The sequence below is a fragment of the Dendropsophus ebraccatus genome, chromosome 3 (assembly GCF_027789765.1).
Source record: "Dendropsophus ebraccatus isolate aDenEbr1 chromosome 3, aDenEbr1.pat, whole genome shotgun sequence".
Taxonomy (NCBI): Eukaryota; Metazoa; Chordata; class Amphibia; order Anura; family Hylidae; genus Dendropsophus; species Dendropsophus ebraccatus.
The window spans coordinates 169,572,459-169,593,125 of NC_091456.1; the positions used below are offsets into that span (position 1 = coordinate 169,572,459).

A 20,667-nucleotide genomic window follows, 5' to 3' on the forward strand; every position below is an offset into this window, starting at 1 on the left:
GTCCAGGCTGTAGAGCTCATAGAGCATTGTCTAGACTGGATACAATTGTATCACTTCTCAGCTTAGAGCAGGACTAGCTATGTACAATGTATCAGTCTGGAGTCCAGGCTGTAGAGCTCACAGAGCATTGTCTAGACTGGATACAATTGTATAACTTCTCAGCTGAGAGCAGGACTAGCTATGTACAATGTATCAGTCTGGAGTCCAGGCTGTAGAGCTCACAGAGCATTGTCTAGACTGGATACAATTGTATAACTTCTCAGCTGAGAACAGGACTAGCTATGTACTAGACCAGGTTGTCTCTTATATAAACTGTCATTTATATCCAATCAGTAAAATCTGCATCCACATAGTGAAGGGGAGGGGTCGGGCTACGTAAGTAATACGGACCTAACATACAATGGTTATTCCTCAATATGAAGTATTGGTGATCGATGATCAGGACGCTACCTGCTGTTCCACTTTTGTTAGCTGCGGTTCTGCTATTCTCTCACTTACATGTTCTTTACAGACCAATGAAAAGGTTACATCCTGTGCACCGAGATCTCTGTGGTCTACATATTATTTACTTACAGCGTTTGGTCGTCAGTAGTACAAGTGCATCCTGGTCACTGCTCGCATCAGGCGTCACAGTTAGTAAAACAACAACAGAAAACAAACTATTAATATATAGAGCTGGTTGCCATTTACGTGACACCTATAGCACTGGAGCATAGAGTTCAACCAGCTTTTGTTTCATAGTAATGATGGAGAATTCAAGCTATGGAAATCACAGGGAGGCACAGGGGAACATTATTACTGTATGGAGGCACAAGGGGACATTATTACTGTATGGAGGAACAGGGGGACATTATTACTGTATAGAGAGCACAGGAGGCATTATTACTGTATGGAGGCACAGAGGGACATTATTACTGTATGGAGGCACAGGGGACATTATTACTGTATGGAGGCACAGGGGGACATTATTACTGTATGGAGGAACAGGGGGACATTATTACTGTATAGAGAGCACAGGAGGCATTATTACTGTATGGAGGAACAGGGGGACATTATTACTGTATGGAGGCACAGAGGGACATTATTACTGTAAGGGGGCACAGGGGGCATTATTACTGTAAGGGGGCACAGGGGACATTATTACTGTATGGAGGCACAGGGGGACATTATTACTGTATGGAGGCACAGGGGGCATTATTACTGTATGGAGGCACAGGGGGCATTATTACTGTATGGAGACATTATTACAGTATGGAGGCACAGAAAGGCATTATTACTGTATAGAGAGCACAGGAGGCATTATTACTGTATGGGGGCACAGGGGGCATTATTACTGTATGGGGGCACAGGGGGCATTATTACTGTATGGGGGCACAGGAGGCATTATAACTGTATGGGGGCACAGGGGACATTATTACTGTATGGAGACATTATTACAGTATGGAGGCACAGAAAGGCATTATTACTGTATAGAGAGCACAGGAGGCATTATTACTGTATGGGGGCACAGGGGGCATTATTACTGTATGGGGGCACAGGGGACATTATTACTGTATGGAGGAACAGAGGGACATTATTACTGTATGGGGGCACAGGGGGCATTATTACTGTATGGAGGAACAGAGGGACATTATTACTGTATGGGGGCACAGGGGGCATTATTACTGTATGGGGGCACAGGGGACATTATTACTGTATGGAGGAACAGAGGGACATTATTACTGTATGGAGGCACAGGGGACATTATTACTGTATGGAGGCACAGGGGGCACTATTACTGTATGGGGGCACAGGAGGCATTATTACTGTATGGGGGCAAAGGGGACATTATTACTATATGGAGGAACAGGGGGCACTATTACTGTATGGGGGCACAGGGGACATTATTACTGTATGGAGGGCACAGGAGGCATTATTACTGTATGGAGGCAAGAGGGGAATTATTACAGTATGGAGGCACAGAAGGGCATTATTACTGTATGGAGGCACAGGGGGCATTATTACTGTATGGAGGCACAGGGGGCATTATTACTGTATGGAGGCACAGGAGGCATTATTACTATATGGAGGCATAGGGGGCATTATTACTATATGGAGGCACAGGGGGCATTATTACTGTATGGAGGCACAGGGGGCATTATTACTGTATGGAGGCATTATTACTGTATTAGGGTACAGGGGGCACTATTACTGTATGCAGGGCACAGGAGGCATTATTACTGTATGGAGGCACAGGAGGCATTATAACTGTATGGAGGCACAGGAGGCATTATTACAGTATGGAGGCACAGGGGACATTATTACTGTATTGGGGCCCCGGAGGCATTATTACTATATGGAGGAACAGGGGGCACATTATTACTGTATGGGGGCACAGGGGACATTATTACAGTATGGAGGCACAGGAGGCATTATTACTGTATGGAGGCACAGGGGGCATTATTACTATATGGAGGAACAGGGGAAACATTATTACTGTATGGGGGCACAGGGGACATTATTACTGTATGGAGGGCACAGGAGGCATTATTACTGTATGGAGGCATAGGGGCATTATTACTGTATGGAGGCATAGGGGCATTATTACTGTATGGAGGACACAGGGGACATTATTACTGTATGGAGGCAAGAGGGGAATTATTACAGTATGGAGGCACAGAAGGGCATTATTACTGTATGGAGGCACAGGAGGCATTATTACTGTATGGAGGCATAGGGGCATTATTACTGTATGGAGGCATAGGGGGCATTATTACTATATGGAGGCACAGGGGGCATTATTACTATATGGAGGAACAGGGGGCACATTATTACTGTATAGAGGCACAGGGGGCACATTATTACTGTGTGGAGGTACAGGGGGCATTATTACTGTATGGAGGCATTATTACTGTATGGGGGTACAGGGGGCATTATTACTGTATGGAGGCACAGGGGGCACTTGTTACTGTATGCAGGGCACAGGAGCCATTATTACTGTATGGAGGCACAGGGGGCATTATTACTATATGGAGGAACAGGGGGCACTGTTACTGTATGCAGGGCACAGGAGGCATTATTACTGTATGGAGGCACAGGGGGCATTATTACTATATGGAGGAACAGGGGGCACATTATTACTGTATGGGGGCACAGGAGGAATTATTACTGTATGGGGGCACAGGGGGCATTATTACTGTATGGAGGAACAGAGGGACATTATTACTGTATGGGGGCACAGGGGGCATTATTACTGTATGGGGGCACAGGGGACATTATTACTGTATGGAGGAACAGAGGGACATTATTACTGTATGGAGGCACAGGGGACATTATTACTGTATGGAGGCACAGGGGGCACTATTACTGTATGGGGGCACAGGAGGCATTATTACTGTATGGGGGCAAAGGGGACATTATTACTATATGGAGGAACAGGGGGCACTATTACTGTATGGGGGCACAGGGGACATTATTACTGTATGGAGGGCACAGGAGGCATTATTAATGTATGGAGGCAAGAGGGGAATTATTACAGTATGGAGGCACAGAAGGGCATTATTACTGGATGGAGGCACAGGGGGCATTATTACTGTATGGAGGCACAGGGGGCATTATTACTGTATGGAGGCACAGGAGGCATTATTACTATATGGAGGCATAGGGGGCATTATTACTATATGGAGGCACAGGGGGCATTATTACTGTATGGAGGCACAGGGGGCATTATTACTGTATGGAGGCATTATTACTGTATTAGGGTACAGGGGGCACTATTACTGTATGCAGGGCACAGGAGGCATTATTACTGTATGGAGGCACAGGAGGCATTATAACTGTATGGAGGCACAGGAGGCATTATTACAGTATGGAGGCACAGGGGACATTATTACTGTATTGGGGCCCCGGAGGCATTATTACTATATGGAGGAACAGGGGGCACATTATTACTGTATGGGGGCACAGGGGACATTATTACAGTATGGAGGCACAGGAGGCATTATTACTGTATGGAGGCACAGGGGGCATTATTACTATATGGAGGAACAGGGGAAACATTATTACTGTATGGGGGCACAGGGGACATTATTACTGTATGGAGGGCACAGGAGGCATTATTACTGTATGGAGGCATAGGGGCATTATTACTGTATGGAGGCATAGGGGCATTATTACTGTATGGAGGACACAGGGGACATTATTACTGTATGGAGGCAAGAGGGGAATTATTACAGTATGGAGGCACAGAAGGGCATTATTACTGTATGGAGGCACAGGAGGCATTATTACTGTATGGAGGCATAGGGGCATTATTACTGTATGGAGGCATAGGGGGCATTATTACTATATGGAGGCACAGGGGGCATTATTACTATATGGAGGAACAGGGGGCACATTATTACTGTATAGAGGCACAGGGGGCACATTATTACTGTGTGGAGGTACAGGGGGCATTATTACTGTATGGAGGCATTATTACTGTATGGGGGTACAGGGGGCATTATTACTGTATGGAGGCACAGGGGGCACTTGTTACTGTATGCAGGGCACAGGAGCCATTATTACTGTATGGAGGCACAGGGGGCATTATTACTATATGGAGGAACAGGGGGCACTGTTACTGTATGCAGGGCACAGGAGGCATTATTACTGTATGGAGGCACAGGGGGCATTATTACTATATGGAGGAACAGGGGGCACATTATTACTGTATGGGGGCACAGGAGGAATTATTACTGTATGGAGGCACAGGGGGCATTATTACTGTATGGAGGCATAGGGGGCATTATTACTCTATGGAGGCACAGGAGGCATTATTACTATATGGAGGCACAGGGGGCATTATTACTGTATGGAGGGACAGGGGACATTATTACTGTATGGAGGGCATAGGGGGCATTATTACTGTATGGAGGCACAGGGGGCATTATTACTGTATGGAGGGCATAGGGGGCATTATTACTGTATGGAGGCACAGGGGGCATTATTACTGTATGGAGGCACAGGGGGCATTATTACTGTATGGAGGCACAAGACGCATTATTATTGTATGAAGGCAAAGGGGGCATTATTACTATATGGAGGCACAGGACGCATTATTATTGTATGGAGGCAAAGGGGGCATTATTACTATATGGAGGAACAGGGGGCATTATTACTGTATGGAGGCACAGGGGGCCACATTATTACAGTATGAGGGCACATGCAGTGCACTGTTCAATGCAGTAGCTTATAAAGGCAATATAACCTAACAGTATACAGGTTCCCACTGCCATCTATCATATAGTCCAGATAATTATCTGGTTCACTTGCCAATTAACTCCAAGATAACGATCACACACTGTCTGACATTATTATATATCATCACACATTATTATACATCAGCATTCTGCTCCATTATAAGATCACACAGCCAGCGCATTGTTAGTAGTAAGATTGTTATTCATTGCTTGTGGTCTGCCACATTTACCATGTCCACGTTTGTATCATATCCTGAATAGAGAAAACGTCACACGTTGTTCTAGTAGTTGTTACTTGCGTGTTCCTTACTGACCAGCTCTGGGGTTACTTCCTCTGAAGACGTACACTGAGATCTTTGTGGTTTACTATACTATGTTGTTTGTGGCTTGTACTTCTCAGTACTTATCAGCTGTTTATCATTTATCCCAATATACATCATTGGAAAAAAAATATGATAAATATTTTTTTTCAGCATAATTGTGTAGTGTAGCTGATGGAATTCTATGAGGTTTTGTAGGTATTCCTAGACAGATCAGGGATGGGACTTGAAATGTCCCACGAATAAAAACTCAAATGTTGGGAGCTATCCCAGTCTACGCAGTAAAGCTGACGCGTGAGCTAAAGAAAACATTCGCGAAAGTGTCAGTGAGCTCTAGTGGTCAGTGTGAAACTGCAACATGTGAAGATGGTTTTGTTTTATTTATGGTCATATAGTGTATTTTTTAAATTAATTTAACCCTTTGCGATAACATAGTATATGCTCTATATCATGGATTGCTTTACGTGAAGGCTTTGTGACAGACAGGCACATTGTGATGACTACACAGCCACAGAGCTGTGCCGTCGCAATTAACACCACAAACTACACAGTGAGCCCACCACCCCCATCCTCAAAGAATACTATGATAAGTGAATAAACGAAGCCAATCTCCACAAGTGCAGCCATGTTGCCTGGATATTTTCCTAGCCGCCTCTAAGTGCCCAGCACATAACCTTAAGTTTACATCATTCTTTCACCCTTCCCTATTGTCGTAATTCGAATGCCAATCGTTTGTGTGAACCCGAACTTTCAGCAAGTTCGGTTATCTCTACTCTCCTGTAGTTCAAGGTAAACTTCAGTTTTTTCCCTTGATTGAAAGTTGTTACTACCGAAGCCCAGAGGTAACAAATCCACAAAATCCACAAGAATTGTTATAAGTAAGGGAAAGGTCTTGTCTAGAGATGAGCGAACCGGGTTCAGGTTTGAGTCGATCCGAACCCGAACGTTCGGCATTTGATTAGCTGGGGCTGCTGAACTTGGATAAAGCTCTAAGGTCGTCTGGAAAACATGGATACAGCCAATGACTATATCCATGATTTCCACATAGCCTTAGGGCTTTATCCAAGTTCAGCAGCCACCGCTAATCAAATGCCGAAAGTTCGGGTTCGGATCGACTCAAGCATGCTCCAGGTTCGCTCATCTCTAGTCTTGTCTTCAATGGGACGATCACCTCTGAGTGACCCAGCGCCCCTTCTCCGCGCTGCCCGTGATCTAATGAACCTTAATACAATCTTTGCACCGAAGAAGAGAAATCAAGCTACGGACGAATATAATTTACTCCACGACAATATTTCAATCCTGCCCAGCGTCCTGAGAAGATTAAATCAGAATCTAGAATGAAGATCAATGTCCTTGGTCTCCCGCTCCTGGAGCTAATCCTACAATGAACGTCTGCCAATACGTCTTACTCATAGCGAGATTCGCGTTCCTTCCCAAACCTCCTGAGCCTACAGCGGCCTCCATGGGCAGAAGCCAAAAAATTATGATTTTATGACCCTCTACCCTACTAGTCCTGACCACAAATTCTTACTGTGCGGTTTTTCAAACGTTCCCAAGAGTTTCAGGCTGTAATGTTTTAATCCCTACGCGTTTCTGCAGTGAATAAGGTTCCCATCATGCTACGAATAGAACACAATGGTAGTTGTCCTGTGTGCCGACTTTCCGGCACGAGGGGAATATGAGCTATACACACGAATTACTGGAATCTTGACTCATGTTGTCATTTACTGTAGCGGGCAGACAACCTAATATTTGCTTGAAAAAATAATAGCCTCGAAATTGCCGCGGGGGGAGGAAAGGGGGGTAATTGTTCCCAAAATGTTATCGAAGGAATGCTTTTAACTCGCACCTCCGATGATGTATTGCAGCTCCGCTCTGTGTATACAAAGACCGGTGCTGTCCACACTTGACGTGTAAATGAGTGCGCTGCCATATATCACTTCAGACAATGAGCTATAACAGCCGTGCAGGTAATCATGACAACCGCTGATGGTGTTTACATCAGGAGAGCGCACATGGCATCACTCATACCATTAATCCCAATGAAAGGTTATCAATAGGTGGAAAAAATCCATAAGGTCCACAAAGGACCGGCCCTAACAACGTATGAACCCGAGCTCCGCCGAGCGCCCATACTGCTGAGCGTTACTAGGGGCCTACGGGTTTGGAGACAAATGCGTTGATGATGTATATTTGGGTTGTCTTTGATGAACAATAGTAAAGATATGTATATACACACACACACACACATTATAGATAAATGTACACATATACGTGTTCTACTACTCTATTTTTGGAATCATGCGCAATCCTAGTTTTTCCCCAGAAATTATAAAACAATATAAATATTTATCATGTAATATTTACACAAGAAAAATGAATGGTGTGTGACTGAAGCTGTGGCCATTGTGACATGACACTACTATAGATGTACAGTGACATGACACTACTATAGATGTACAGTGACATGGCACTACTATAGATGTACTGTGACATGACACTACTATAGATGTACTGTGACATGACACTACTATAGATGTACTGTGACATGACACTACTATAGATGTACAATGACATGACACTACTATAGATGTACAGTGACATGACACTACTATAGATGTACCGTGACATGACACTACTATAGATGTACTGTGACATGACACTACTATAGATGTACTGTGACGTGACACTACTATAAATGTACTGTGACGTGACACTACTATAGATGTACTGTGACATGACACTACTATAGATGTACTGTGATGTGACACTATCATAGATGTACTGTGACATGACACTACTATAGATGTACTGTGTCATGACACTATTATAAAAGTACTGTAACATGACACCATTATAGGGGGCATTCTACCTTATGATACTATAAGTGCATTATAATGGATACACAGTGACATGGTACTATTATAGAGCACTGTGACATGACACCATTATCGGGTACTGTTATATGACACCATTATATTTTACACCATTATAGAGCATAAATGTACTGTGACGTGACACTACTATAGATGTACTGTGACATGACACTACTATAGATGTACTGTGATGTGACACTATTATAGATGTACTGTGACATGACACTAATATAGGAGTACTCTGACATGACACTATTATAGGGCACTGTGACATGGCACTACTATAGGAGTACTCTGACATGACACTATTATAGGGCATTGTGACATGGCACTTTTATAGTGGCATTGTGACATCACACAATTATAGAGGCACTGCTATGTGACACTATGTCCCACCGATATATCTTTCACTTTTGTGTGGTTACTTGCCAAGGCCAATACAGTAGCATGATCCATATCATGCCTGGCACAGTGGTATAATCCATGTCATGCCCAGCACTCTGGTGGGATCCATGTCATGCCCAGCACTGTGATATAATCCATGTCATGCCCAGCACTGTGATATAAACCATGTCATGCTCAGCACTGTGGTATGATCCATGTCATGCCCGGCACAAAGGTATAATCCATGTCATGCCCAGCACTGTGGTATGATCCAGGTCATGCCCAGCACTGTGATATAATCCATGTCATGCCCGGCACAAAGGTATAATCCATGTCATGCCCAGCACTGTGGTATGATCCAGGTCATGCCCAGCACTGTGATATAATCCATGTCATGCCCAGCACTGTTGTATGATCCATATCATGCCCGGCACAGAGGTATGATCCATGTCATGCCCAGCACTGTGGTATTACCCATATCATGCCCAGCACAAAGGTATAATCCATGTCAAGCCCAGCACTGTGGTATGATCCATATCATGCCCGGCACAAAGGTATAATCCATGTCATGCCCAGCACTGTGGTATGATCCATATCATGCCCGGCACAGTGGTATAATCCATGTCATGCCCAGCACAGTAGTATGATCCATATCATGCCCGGAACAAAGGTATAATCCATGTCATGCCCAGCACTGTGGTATGATCCATGTCATGCCCAGCACTGTGGTATGATCCATATCATGCCCGGCACAAAGGTATGATCCATGTCATGCCCAGCACTGTGGTATGATCCATGTCATGCCCAGCACTGTGGTATGATCCATGTCATGCCCGGCACAGTGGTATAATCCATGTCATGCCCAGCACTGTGGTATGATCCATGTCATGCCCAGCACTGTGGTATGATCCATGTCATGCCCAGCACTGTGGTATGATCCATGTCATGCCCAGCACTGTGGTATGATCCATGTCATGCCCAGCACTGTGGTATGATCCATGTCATGCCCAGCACTGTGGTATGATCCATGTCATGCCCAGCACTGTGGTATGATCCATGTCATGCCCAGCACTGTGGTATGATCCATGTCATGCCCAGCACTGTGGTATGATCCATGTCATGCCCAGCACTGTGGTATGATCCATGTCATGCCCAGCACTGTGGTATGATCCATGTCATGCCCAGCACTGTGATATGATCCATGTCATGCCCAGCACTGTGGTATGATCCATGTCATGCCCGGCACAAAGGTATAATCCATGTCATGCCCGGCACAGAGGTATGATCCATACCCTGGTTAGCACAGTGTTGTATATTACACTACAGTAATATAACGCTTCAGCAATCCTCCACAATCACGGGGTAACATCTCATGTAAATGCTGTTCTGAGTGGATGCCAGCTCTGGCAGCGGCGCGCTCCTTCCAGGAAGACTCTGGACTGGCAGTAATGAAGGAATTAGTGGTAATGGTCTGACAATGAATCAGGGAGGTATCAGTGCTGTCAGCTATATTCTCCCTGTATATGACCCCAGGGCTATAAATAAGCTCTGTGATCTATGGATATAGGATGATACCAGATCAATAAGCTATGTGATCTATGGATATAGGATGATACCAGATCAATAATCTCCTCTGATTCACGTTCCTGCATCTGCAGACATGGACTTAAAGGGACAAAGACGTCATAGTATAGTGCAGAGCACGTCTGGGTACACAAAAATTATCATTTACAAGCTGCAGGAATGATCTATAGATGCAGCAGAGGCGAGTTTGTCACTTTTACGGCTTGGATGACACTGTGAGAAAATGTCGCTGTAACTCAGCTGCTTTCTGGACTAGATCTAGAAGAAGAACTGGTTAACATAGGCCGCAATATACAGAAGGGTAATAAAACTGAGAACTGAGGTCGTGTGTAAAAGAAAAAAGAAGAAAATCCAGACGGATATGAACAGCTGTGTGAACGGAGTCCAATTGCATCATGGGGTCCACGGACATTACATAACAGGCCGTACAATCCAGCAATGCCGTAAAGTACAAAACCTAATACACTTCATAAAAACTATGGGGGAGATTTATCAAACATGGTGTAAAGTGAAACTGGCTCAGTTGCCCCTAGCAACCAATCAGATTCCACCTTTCATTCCTCACAAACTCTTTGGAAAATGAAAGGTGGAATCTGATTGGTTGCTAGGGGCAAGTGAGCCAGTTTCACTTTACACCATGTTTGATAATCTCCCCCATAATGCCTAAAAAATTACATTGAAAAAAGGTAAATTTAAAAATTTTCCGTAATCAAATCCCATACTTCTTATAGTTTGCCACAAGGATGAAGTTCTTGGAAGATAAAGGGATCTTTCCTTATTATGGGGGCACACAAGTGGTGCAAGAAACATCATGGATATATAGAGCATAACTACTCCAGACGGGAATCCCTACAGTCATGTACCGTACCTGAGCCTTCATCTCATACAGCGCAGCGTCTTCTGGGGTTAAATGGATCCCCTCATCCCATTTCTTTATAGCCTCCTGGTGCCTAAAAAACATTAAAAAAAAATGTAATACAAAAAGGCAAAGCTACGCAAAAAACAGACGTAAGGTCATCATAAGTTAATAGAGGGAGGCCAGCTTTACAGGATTCTTTTCAGTTAGAGCATTGATAAGAATGGACACTGTGTAATGCCCCGGTTTACCTGCGGGGGCACTGCAGGGACAATACACACTTGCTGCCAGGTCCGCCCAGAAAAGAAAGCTAATTACAGGGGTTTGGAGACACTTTGTGATCAGCTTATTCTCAAGGGGCCCTGCTCACCCATTTAAAGCACATCTTCAAGATGGTTTAAAGCTCCAGGGCCATAATCTACTACAGCATATAGCATAGCTGCTGGCCTCATCGGCTTCCTCAGCCCAAATATATGCATGGCTCCTCAGCTATAACGCTTCTGTTTCATCCAGACCCCTTAATCTCATTCAGACCACACCATCCCATCCCTCTCCAGATCCCTAGGTCTCCTCCAGACCATAACTAGACTCCTCTCTCTCTCCAGACTCCTCTATCCCCGTCCATATTTCTCTGTCCCTTCCAGAGCACAGTTTAGCCCACTCTATTCTCATTCAGAAAACTCTGCCCCCTCCAAGCCCTTGTGTCCTCTTCAGACCCCTGTATTCCATCTAGACCCATCTGTACCCTTTGAACTCCTCTATATCCAGGCATCATCTTTCTCTCTTGACCCCCTCCATTCCCTCCAGACCCCTCATTCCCTGTCCAGCCCATTCTGTCTCTCTTTGGATCCCTCTGTCCTCATCAGACCCCACAGTCCCCTCCGGACACATATGACTACAGTTTATAACCCAGTAATTATTTCACTGACATCTGTATACTGTTATTAAGTTTACAGAGGCAAAACGTGTCACTACTAGTGTGCACTGGCCCACAGTTCAGTTCATCACCAATGTTTGGCACAGTGATGACAACACATTATATGATGACCTCACCGTAGTCTATTTAAAGGAGAAGTCCGGCCAAAATTTTTATTAAAGTATTGTATTGTCCCCCAAATGTTATACAAATCACCAATGTACACTTATTATGGAAAATGCTTATAAAGTGCTTTTTTCCCTGCACTTACTAATGCATCAAGGCTTCACTTCCTGGATAACATGGTGATGTCACTTCCTGGATAACATGGTGATGTCACGACCCGACTCCCAGAGCTGTGCAGCTGTGGCTGCTAGAGAGAATGATGGCAGGGGGATGCTCAGTGTCCCTTCACTGCCCTGTGTCCCTCAGTGTCCCTCTGCCATCATCCTCTCCAGCAGCCACAGCCCGCACAGCTCTGGGAGTCGGGGCGTGACATCACCATTTTATCCAGGAAGTGACATCACCATTTTATCCAGGAAGTGACATCACTATTTTATCCAGGAAGTGAAGCCTTAATGCAGTAGTAAGTGCAGAGAAAAAAGCGCTTATGAGCATTTCCCGTAATAAGTGTATATTGGTGATTTGTATAACTTTTAGGGGGCAATACAGTACTTAACACTACTAATAATTTTCGCTGGACTTCTCCTTTAAGGGCAGAAGGAACCAGTGCTGGACTGGAACTAAAAAGCAGCCCTGACGTACAAAGCATCACCCTCCAGCCTTTCCATGACTGTTGGGAGGACAGTTACTTCTCCCTAGTTCTGGTGAGTGGGCTGTGGTTTCAACAGCTGGTTTACCCTAACTGGGGAGAATTTGTGCACTCCAATCATCAATCTCAGCGCCCCTCCCCTCAATCAGGGCTGTGGGAGCCAGGACTGCTGATTCTGAAGGCCGGGGTAGTTGCCTCTTCCTGTGTGGTCCGGTCCTCTGCAAAGATGGACAGGACTGCCAATCTGGGCGGCCCACTGGGAATTTGCCCAGTCTGCCAGAACTGGGCCTGGAAGGTACACTGCCTCTTCAAAGTTTTTTTTTTTTTGTTTAATAAATTATTAAAGACATTTCTGAAATAGTTGGGAAAAAACAAAAAGAACTGCACTCCTTCATGCTTGGGCTGGAAGGAACCTTCCCTCTCTACTCAAAATGAAATGGACACAAGTCAAGGTAAACCCGGCCTTTAGCTCACCCCACACTTTGCAGTCAATGGACGTGACACAGGATGGATGAGCTTTGTCATGATCTACGATAAGAATGATGTGCAGGTTGTTTACCAGCAGTCCTATGTCAAATCATAGAAAACAAAGATGGAATGATGACTTGTGCAATAACCTAGGTGGAGAATCTTCCATACTCTGCACACTATATTAAAAAAAAGGTGGTCGGACCTACACAGACAGATTTTCTGCTGGATGCGTCAGTAACAATACGGGCTCTCAATTTTACAAGAATATAATGTTTCTTGAGAGAGACGCGTCCAGATCAGCTTATTCCCTGCTGAGAACGCAGCACATTCCTCATCTATGCTATAATCTGTTTCCCAAGTCTGCTATTACCCGGGCCCAGATTGGCTCATCACTGCACCTTCCTGCAGATACACAACGGGATTGAAGCAACCCTCACTACAATATCCGAGCAAAGGTAGCTGAGTGTTTAGTTGTCTCATGTAGCAAAGGTTTGCAATGTGTAGCTTTACAGCATTAGGCTGGGTTCACACACCGTATATTTCAGGCAGTATTTGGTCCTCATGTCAGGTCCTCATAGCAACCAAAACCAGGAGTGGATTAAAAACACAGAAAGGCTCTGTTCACATAATGTTAAAATTGAGTGAATGGCCGCCATATAACGGTAAATAACGGCCATTATTTCAATACAACAGCCGTTGTTTTAAGATAACAGCAAATATTTACCATTAAATGACGGCCATCCACTCAATTTCAATATTGTGTGAACAGAGCCTTTCTGTGTTTTCAATCCACTCCTGGTTTTGGTTGCTATGAGGACCTGACATGAGGACCAAATACTGTCTGAAATATACTGTGTGTGAACCCAGCCTAAACCTGCCTTAAAGGGATCCAGGCAGCCAAAGTGTTCTACCAAGACCAGGAAGAACAAGCAAACTTCTGTACAACGGGCGCAGGTAGAAGAACCACAAGTCTCAGATGGACATGCAGTTCGCACACGGAAGGATGCGACAAATGGCCGTATTACCAGGCCATGTAGGCTAAAACAGATGACCTTATTGGTGGCAACGCGTTTCAGCCCCTGCACTTTAAAACTTGAAAAAGGCCCCTCTGCATTCAGGGGCTAAAATGTGAGTGTCTGAGTGTTCAAGTGTTTGGAGAAAGGGGAGGTAAGCCGCTGTCAGACTCCTCTAGCAATTGTTGACGTTCAACATGACCAATCTTTTGGTAGAGAGTCAGGAGGCCCCCATATACATTAGATAATTAGCCGACTCCATTGGATAAGCTGACACGTCCATGGGTGTAGGAGTTGAGCAGATACAGTAGCTTCCAGTTAGTATGTTCAGTAGACGCTATCTCACGTCTATAACCAGCTCTGATCCGTCAGCCATCTTCCACCTCTCCTCTTATATATACACTAAAGAAGGATGAGACTATCACAAATCCTCTTGTCCTTGAATCTTACTTGACCGACAAGTAAACCCAACAGGATTGGCAAAGCCTCTGCCCTTCGCTGCCAAAGTCCACATGCGATCGCGCCAGCCCCCTGTACACAGACACACGAAATAAGAAACCAAATTCACATGTATTTCTGAAAACACTACGTATTTCCCAAAGGGCATTAATCCCACTCTTGTTTGGGCTAAGAAATCATTTTCAGACGTCCAAATGTTACAAAAAAACAGGAAAAAAAAATCAATATTTATGTAACGTATAAAAGTAAATAACAAGGTTTGTCTGGTTTAGAAAACATTTTATTCCCAGTTCTGGACTCTTATCTATCAGAAAGAGTGGAGAGCGGCTACCAAGAGCGTCTCTCCCACTGGAGGACCCGGCATGTCTGTGTATTACAAGGGCAGCGCAATCTTAATGATGTAATGCCTCACTTCTCCAGTGGTGGCGCTGCAATGAAACTGAACCTACAGTATAAATAATCACAACAGCATTAGATCCTGTGATCAAAGTCAACTTGTTGTCACAAATAGAGATGAGCTATCTTTACAAAAGTTGAGGTCGGCAGGTTGACCTAACTTTAGTGTAAAGTTTGGCTTTGTCCAAAATTAACCTTAAACAAATCACATAAAAAAAAACTAAACAATTGCAGACATTTACCTGTTTAAGCGCACTTCAGCAAGTTCACTCATCAATACTTACCTGTCCACGCTCCCCTGCAGCAACCTCCATCCTGCTTAGCCAATCACTGACTGATGCGGGACAGTGCCGCGGCTAGTAATTGGCTGAGCAGGCTGTCACTCCCGAGACAAGAGTGACAGCCCACTCAGCCAATCACTGACTGCAGCGCTGTCCTGCATCAGTCAGTGAGTCGCTGAGCAGACTGGAGGCGGCCGGAGACAACGGAGACCTGTAGAAGGACACAGGGGGAGTGCAGACAGTTTTTTTTTGAGTTTTTGTCCGTGTATAAAATTTTGCAGCTGTGACCTTTACGAACTTTTTGTAAAGTTCGTAACAAACCTTGGTTTGAAAGATTCGGTTCACTCGTCTCTATCATGGACCCTTTTAACAAACAACCTCATTCTAAAGGGCATGTGATAAATGATAATGCTACAGTGTACAGGAGGGTCCGCTCAGTAGCAGGCACATACCACCACCACCATCTCACATAAATCTGCATCACATGATGTATCTCCAAACACAGGGCCCGAGTATGGTTTCCTGTTCCTTACACACTGTATGTTTTTAAGGACAGGGGCTCGGTATATATTTTAGGATCATGCTTGACGTAAGTTGGTGGGGGCTCAGAGCCCCTCTGTCTGCACCATTAATCAAACAGGATCTACGCCAAAGACAAGGACCCCCAGAGAAATATAAGCCTGTCTTCTGCAAATATTCTCCTTATCATCCTATTAACAATAATTCTCCTTGGGTTACAGGGGTATCAATCACGGGGGGTATGTACGTAACCATCTGGGGCTCTGCCAGGTGATGTATAAAGGGCACACAAGATGAAAGAACCAAATGCGTAAGTGCACAGGATCTGTGTAACTTTCTGACACTGGTTAAATCAATTTTTTTTTTCTCTGGACTACTCCTTTAAGCTATGGAAGACAAGCCCTCAATCCATGCCTACACTTGCATATCAATTGGGCAATAACAACATAGTGACAGGTACACTTTAAATAGCCACCATATAACACTAAAATTCCCCGATAGTGGCGGCTGTAGGAGGTATACCTGGCTGGTTGCAGCTTCACCTGGCAGAATGGGCAGTCTGATGGCGGTGCAGGGGGCGGGACTTGGAGTAATCAGCTGATCACTTTAGTAAACACATTTTTAACAGGGATATTTCTGACAGGACAACTCCTTAAAGACTTAAAAGATTATATTTATTTAATAGGAAGATATTTTTCTTAAATGGTCAAAGAACTTCCCACCATTTATTTCCTAATATATTTGGAAAACACTCCTTTACCAAAAATATTAATAAAATCTTGGCCACTAGGTGTCTCGCTTCTCTGAAATCTGCTGCCTATTGTCAGGAGAAATTAGTCTCTAGCAGCAGACAGACCAGGACAAATTAAAGGAAGTGGGGGGCAGGCTTTACTATGCGCAGGAGAAAAAGAAAGCCAGTCTGCCGGCTGGACATGTTCTACACTGCCCCTTAAAGGTAAATCAAGGCTTCTTTCTCATCTCTGACTACCCATAAAGCTGGGCAGCTGTCCCTTGTGTAAAGAGCAATGCATGTACTGCCCCATGCCAACAGGGCTGCAGTGCAATCTCAGCCTACTATCAGCTTCTCAGCAGTAGTAGCTGTTCAGTGTAACCCTTCACTTAGTGTGATCTCCCCCCCCCCTCCTATATTATATCTAGTGTTACTCAACACTATGTCATGGCATTGAGGAGTATGTTCTGCTGTGATTGGCTGGAGAAGTAAGGGAGGAAGTACCTGTGTGTGTACTACTGGCAAACAGCTCAGTACTAAAAACTCATAAAAGCTGTTGCCAGACTGGTCTACAGACAGGGCCGCCATCAGGAATTTCGGGGCCCCATACAACCAAAGTGTCTGGGCCCCCCACATTAATAAAAAAAAAAAAATTGTGTGTTCGACCCACGCCTTGCTGGGAGGTATAATTTGGTTCAGATCAATTCTAGAGAACTGGCTCATATACCCCATTTTCCCCAGTGGCTTAAAATGTAACCTCTGTTATACAGTTATAAAATTGTAGAAACTAAATGTGAACAAGGTGCAATTCAAATAGACACTTACTTGTATAGCTGCCTCTTGTGCTCTGTATGCAGTGCATTATATTCACCCTTGCAACGTACAATTTATAGCGCGTCTACAAGCCCAGCGGGGCTCATTATGATGGAGACTAAAACTTATACAAGAGTGGGGTAGGGGTTCCCCTGTATTCAGAATGCTGTTGAGTACTAGGCAATGCCCCGTTTGGGATTATTGAATTTCGAGGGTCTGGGGGGCTGTTTGATTTGTATATGTTCACCAATATCCCCCCCCCCAGTATGCTCACTAACATAGAATATGTTGATAAGGCTAATATAATGAGGCTGTTCCATGTTAGTGAGCATATACAAATCACCCCCCCCCCCAGGCAGACTAGTTTAGCTCACCCAAGCCAGTGATAGCGAATACATGGCGGTGAGAACGCTTTCTAGGAGATCCTGTTTGTGCAGCAGAGGTGTCTTTATCCTGCTGCATAGACCCTCGAAATTCAATAATCCCAAACGGGGCATTGCCTAGCACTCAACAGCATTCTGAATACAGGGGAACCCCTACCCCACTCTTGTATAAGTTTTAGTCTCCATCATAATGAGCCCCGCTGGGCTTGTAGACACGCTATAAATTGTACGTTGCAAGGGTGAATATAATGCACTGCATACAGAGCACAAGAGACAGCTATACAAGTAAGTGTCTATTTGAATTGCACCTTGTTCACATTTAGGTTCTATAATTTTATAACTGTATAACAGAGGTTACATTTTAAGCCACTGAGGAAAATGGGATATATGAGCCAGTTCTCTAGAATTGATCTCACACACAGACACCAGCACACATGTATACAGACACCAGCACACATGTATACAGACATACAGACACCAGCACACATGTATACAGACACCAGCACACATGTATACAGACATACAGACACCAGCACACATGTATACAGACATACAGACACCAGCACACATGTATACAGACATACAGACACCAGCACACCAGGGCACAATGAAGTTTGAACTTCTGCAACCTGGAGAAATCACCTGATATCACCTGCAGTCCTATGTAACACCACATAACACAGTGGTATCTCTGAGTACAGATAATGTAGTAGATTTCACCTGCAGTCCTATGTAACAGCACAGATAACACAGTGATATCTCTGAGTACAGATCATGTAGTAGATGTCCCCTGCAGTCCTATGTAACACCACAGATAACACAGGGATATCTCTGAGTACAGATAATGTAGTAGCTGTCACCTGCAGTCCTATGTAACACCACAGATAACACAGTGATAACTCTGAGTACAGATAATGTAGTAGATGTCCCCTGCAGTCCTATGTAACAGCACAGATAACACAGTGATATCTCTGAGTACAGATAATGTAGTAGTCACCTGCAGTCCTATGTAACACAACAGATAACACAGCGATATCTCTGAGTACAGATAATGTAGTAGTCACCTGCAGTCCTATGTAACAGCACAGATAACACAGTGATATCTCTGAGTACAGATAATATAGTAGCTGTCACCTCGGGGCACCCCTACTAAATGATGTTCTACAAAATAAGAAAAGTGTCATACAGTGACTCACAGGTGACGTCTTCTTTGATCTGAGGCGTCACTTTCCCTTTTCCTCTCCATCCGGCCCAGACCTCCAGGATGATTCCTTCCAGATACGATTCATCCCCTTAGAACCTGCGAGACAAACAATTTAGGCTCCGCACATTTCTAGCAACTTCCTTTCCTTTCTCCCCCCTGTAGGCTCCCATAGCAACTGCGCTGTGTGGGGTGCCCCCTGTATGTAGGATCCCCTGCTGTGCCCCCTGTATGTAGGATTCCCTGCTGTGCCCCCATGAGCTAATAATGCCCCTAGGGGTACCCCCATGAACTAATAATGCCCCTAGAGGTGCCCCCATGAGCTAATAATGCCCCTAGAGGTGGCCCCCATGAACTAATAATGCCCCCAGAGGTACCCCCATGCACTAAAAATGCCCCCAGAGATGCCCCCATGAGTTAATAATGCCCCCAGAGTTGCCCCCATGAACTAATAATGCCCCCAGAGGTGCCCCCATATACTAATAATGCCCCCAGAGGTGCCCCCATATACTAATAATGCCCCCAGAGGTGCCCCCATATACTAATAATGCCCCCAGAGGTGCCCCCATACACTACTAATGCCCCCAGAGGTGCCCCCATACACTATACTGCCCCAGAGGTGCCCCCATACACTAATAATGCCCCCAGAGGTGCCCCCATACACTAATAATGCCCCCAGAGGTGCCCCCATATACTAATAATGCCCCCAGAGGTGCCCCCATATACTAATACTGCCCCCAAAGGTGCCCCCCATGAGCTAATAATGCACCCAGAGGTGCCCCCATACACTAATAATGCCCCCAGAGGTGCCCCCATACACTAATACTGCCCCCAGAGGTGCCCCCATACACTAATCATGCCCCCAGAGGTGCCCCCATATACTAATAATGCCCCCAGAGGTGCCCCCATATACTAATAATGCCCCCAGAGGTGCCCCCATATACTAATAATGCCCCCAGAGGTGCCCCCATATACTAATAATGCCCCCAGAGGTGCCCCCCATGAGCTAATAATGCCCCCAGAGGTGCCCCCATACACTAATACTGCCCCCAGAGGTGCCCCCATACACTAATAATGCCCCCAGAGGTGCCCCCATACACTAATACTGCCCCCAGAGGTGCCCCCATACACTAATAATGCCCCCAGAGGTGCCCCCATACACTAATAATGCCCCCAGAGGTGCCGCCATACACTAATACTGCCCCCAGAGGTGCCCCCATATACTAATAACGCCCCCAGAGGTGCCCCCATACACTAATAACGCCCCCCAGAGGTGCCCCCATACACTAATAATGCCCCCAGAGGTGCCCCTAAAAAAACAAACATCCTACTCACCTAATCCGATCTGTGCAGGCAGCAGCTCTCCTCCTCGTCTTCTGGCTCCATCTTGCGAGCCGCAGGGACGGGATTTCCGGCAGACGTGATGACGTCACATCATCACGCCTGCCGGAGAGATCACGGCCCGGCCTCCCAT

At 45.1% G+C, this 20,667-nt stretch overlaps 1 protein-coding gene across 1 annotated transcript in view; it reads right to left on the reverse strand.

The window, feature by feature from the left end:
- TTC33 (tetratricopeptide repeat domain 33) overlaps positions 1-20,667 on the reverse strand; it is a 147,597-nt gene that overhangs the window by 43,955 nt on the left and 82,975 nt on the right. The window contains exon 3 of the mRNA XM_069964767.1: positions 11,252-11,333. Within this exon, the coding sequence (XP_069820868.1) occupies positions 11,252-11,333 (82 nt within the window). The remainder of the gene's footprint in view (positions 1-11,251; positions 11,334-20,667) is intronic.